Below are 3,776 nucleotides of genomic sequence, written 5' to 3' on the forward strand. Positions count from 1 at the left end.
AACTGTCCTTTAGAATATGGGGTTAAAAAAAATATATCTATTTACAGGTTGAAAAATCATGAATCACTGCTGTCAAATACCTGCTTCTCATCAAGCACAAAACTATGAGTCATGGCAGGGTGTTGAGAGCAGAGGAACTGGTTTATAGGAACCACCCAGAAGAGCCCAAGCCCTTAATCTTCTGCCATCACCCACTCCTGCAGCCAAAGAGTAGGTCTAAGGCATAGCTGAGAGGATTTCCACTGTAAAACACTACTGAGGGTACCATCTCCTCCAGTGACAAGGGGAAAAAAAGCTCCAAAAACTTATGTTTAGGGAAGAGTGGAGCTGGAAAAACCTATGAGCAAACCTCTGATGAAGCCACAGGAGGCCCTAGACCAGTGGTTTACAGCAAGACGGGCAGAACTCCATGGGTCAGGTGCAATTCCAACCCTGGTGGAAGAGCTTGGGCCATAGAGGAGCACCTTGGGCATTGGTGCTCTTCAACCAAAGCCCAGGAGCAGCAGAACAGGTCTGGCCAGGGTTGGACTTGCTCCTTAGCCCTTCCATATCACTGCTCTTGGCATCAGCTATACGTTGCAGAGCTCTGCACCTCACCAGTGCTCCCTACTGGTTGTGGAAACTCCAGTTAAGAGGTCATCTAGACCAGGAAGAGATCAAAACCAGACCCCAGTAAGGGAGAACATTCATCCCCATAGTACAAGCCTCCCAAGCACTGGCACTCACCAGTCTGGTTCTACCTGTCATTTCCCACTAAATGGTGAAAATAGTTCAACTCCAAGTGGCACCTGCAGCAAAGCCACTTGCTCATGGGCAATATCTCCTACATGAAGAGGCTTTTACTAAGAGATGTTTGTGCACTGGGTTGATAAATGAGCAGCAGCCCGAGGGCCACACTCAGAATTTTGCCCCACAGACACGAGCCCATTTAGAAAAATGGCAAAGGTGGTTTCAGTTTCATTGGCCACTGCTCAGCCTCCTCAAACCAACAGAAGACAACCAGCAGGGTAGGTATCACAGATATATTTCACTGCAGTTAGAGGCTGGACATTGAAGAACAAGCATTAACATACACTACAGTGAACTCTAGAGAAGGTGCCATCCCCAGCAGAGCTGAGACAGGAGAAACACGGCGTGTCAACAGCTTTCAGATCTCATAGTGCGTCACCACCGGCGGCTCTTTATTGGGGTCTCCTCCTCTCTCCAGATACAGGTCATTGAAGGGATATTGCTTCGGTCCCTACAAGGAGAGATAGAGAGTAGGAAATTCACCACATTCACCAAGAAAATTAAGGGATAAGGGGAAAAAGATCTCATCCCATCCAACCCCTGCCCAAATCAAGACTTGTCATTTACTACTTAAATTTCTATTTATTAAGGGCTTCAGTATGAATATTAGAGCACAAGTAAAGTAAATTAAGAAACAGAGTTCTTTGTATAAGCCCACGTCCTTTAAAAGAAATATCAAGGTGTTCTTGCATTAAATATCAACCAACAGTTCATCTCACAGCATGGGGGTAATAAATGGCAAAAGCTCTTTGTGTATTCAGATGTATTTCTCAGAAGTACATTCCAAATGATGCAGATCATGAGATATAACTAAATACACACGGCAAAGGAAGAGATAAAGCATCTCCCTCAAGCAGATCATAGAATCACAGAATGATATGGGGTTGGAAGGGACCTCTGGAGATCATCCAGTCCAACCCTCTGCCAAAGCAGGTCCACCCAGAGCAGGTTGCACAGGAACGTGTCCAGGTGGGTTTGAATGTCTCCAGAGATGGAGACTCCACCACCTCTCTGGGCAGCCTCTTCCAGGGCTCTGCCACCCTCACAGGAAAGAGGTTCTTCCTCATGTTTAGGTGGAACTTCCTCTGTTCCAGTTTGTGCCCGTGTCCTCTTGTCCTGTCCCTGGGCACCACTGAAAAAAGACTGGCCCCATCCTCCCGACACTCACCCTTGAAGTATTTATAAGCATTGATCAGCTCCCCCCTCAGCCTTCTCTTTTCTAGACTAAAAAGACCCAACTCCCTTAGCCTTTCCCCATAAGGGAGATGCTCCAGGCCTCTGGTCATCTTTGTAGCCCTCTGCTGTACCCTCTCCAGCAGTTCCCTGTCCTTCTTGAACTGGGGAGCCCAGGACTGGACACAGGACTCCAGATGGGGCCTCACCAGGGCAGAGCAGAGGGGGAGGATAACACACGAGGGAGATGCACATGGGGAAGGAGAACACTTAGACCAAAGGTGGGGTACTGTAAGAAGCAGAGCTTAAAATTAGCTCCATGTGAACAGGAATTGCTCACTATGAAACAATCTGTGAGATGAGCAAAGCCAGTTAACAGAACAATTTGGGTTGGAAAAGGCCCCAGGACACCCCTTGGCCCACCCTCTGCGAGTAGCAGGGCTTTACATTCACACCTGCCACTCAGCTTTGGCAAAACCATTCTTCTGGGCGTCAGCAGTGACAAGAAACACAGCTATTTTTCTTCCCTTTACTCACCACAGGCCTGTAGGAGGGATAGATCTGCCCGACAGCAAACATGATCAGCATGGTGCTCAGAAAGACAAGGAAGTGCTTGCGCATGGTGTGCCAGGGAACCACCGTGGGGGATGTGTCAACACGGTTCCGAATGTACATGTCAAAGTCCCAGTGCATCTACAGAACAAAGGGAAACCACAGCACATTTACCAACAGGGCTCAAGCTACTCTTATCAAGGGCAGAAGCACTTTATGGCATTCACAGAACTGCCAGAAGCTGCTTCATCTCCAGCTTGCAAGCAGAGATAAAGCCGCAGAGGAGCGAAGTGATTTGCCTACAGTCACAGCAAGTTGTCACCTACAGGAAAACTCAGGACTCCAAATTCCACCCTATTCTTACACCAGGCAATATGCTTAATTATAGGATAGCAGCAGCTTTTATTTCTATACATAATCATGCCACGTTAGTTTGTTTTCCTCAGCACCGTTGAAAAGGAATGATACAAATCAGTACCCTTGTTTATGAAAGTTTGGCCACAGAAGGAGCAGTGTCACTTCAAACAAAGCAGCAACTACCTGCCACTTGGAAGCTGCTTCCTCAAAACCAGGTAGAGCAGCTCCCATGACAAGAGCAGGGCTGGCAGCAAGCTAATGTCCTTCCTGATTGAAGCAGAAGGGTATTTAAGCTTCTGCCTTGAAGTACACATAGAGAAGTCCCAAGCATGTTCTGCCTACTGTCTCCTTTCACATCAATGAAAGCAGAGAACTCAATTTGCAGCTCAAGTACTGCCTCTACCTCCCCAGCCTTCCCCTTTGCCAACAAACCCAGAGAGCCAGGCTGAGCCTGGAATATACCTGGAATTCACCAGCTCAAGTCAGTTACCAAGCTCAGAAATCACAGCTGGTTTGCAGTTATTCACAGAAAGACCATGCACTAACTGAAAAGTTACTCCTGACAAGGAGTTTGAGGAACTTGGGTTTTGAAAGTTAACGTAGGTGCTCTATTAATCCGTTTCTCTTAAGGATATCTTGCAAACTTTCTCCAGAGGAAAGGCCTCCTTATTTGCAATCCATCCCAAAACAACCCTAGAGGAATAAAGCAGCAACAGCTACTGCCACTGTACTCAAATGGTGGCTTCTTTGCTAAGTGATTCTGAACAAAGCACTCACACTGAGTCAGAGTAAGCAAATAAAATAGATAAGACTTTCCTGTTCTTGTAAAAATCTCCCTCCTCACATGTACTAAGGTGTTAACATTCTTCAGCACTATCAAAATATTTAGCCTGATGCAAATATGT

The 3,776-nt window shown here is 46.7% G+C and overlaps 1 protein-coding gene across 1 annotated transcript; it reads right to left on the reverse strand.

The window, feature by feature from the left end:
* Positions 1–1,086: 1,086 nt before the first annotated feature.
* On the reverse strand, positions 1,087–2,683 carry LOC106900462 (NADH dehydrogenase [ubiquinone] 1 beta subcomplex subunit 8, mitochondrial-like). Its single transcript, XM_014962539.1, has 2 exons — positions 2,500–2,683; positions 1,087–1,240 (listed from the first exon to the last, which is right to left on the reverse strand). The coding sequence occupies exons 1-2, from the start codon at positions 2,653–2,655 to the stop codon at positions 1,148–1,150; spliced, it is 249 nt and encodes an 82-aa protein (XP_014818025.1). The 5' UTR covers positions 2,656–2,683; the 3' UTR covers positions 1,087–1,147.
* Between the last annotated feature and the right edge of the window lie 1,093 nt (positions 2,684–3,776).

The sequence above is a fragment of the Calidris pugnax genome, unplaced genomic scaffold (assembly GCF_001431845.1).
Source record: "Calidris pugnax isolate Ruff unplaced genomic scaffold, ASM143184v1 scaffold2159, whole genome shotgun sequence".
Classification (NCBI taxonomy): domain Eukaryota; kingdom Metazoa; phylum Chordata; class Aves; order Charadriiformes; family Scolopacidae; genus Calidris; species Calidris pugnax.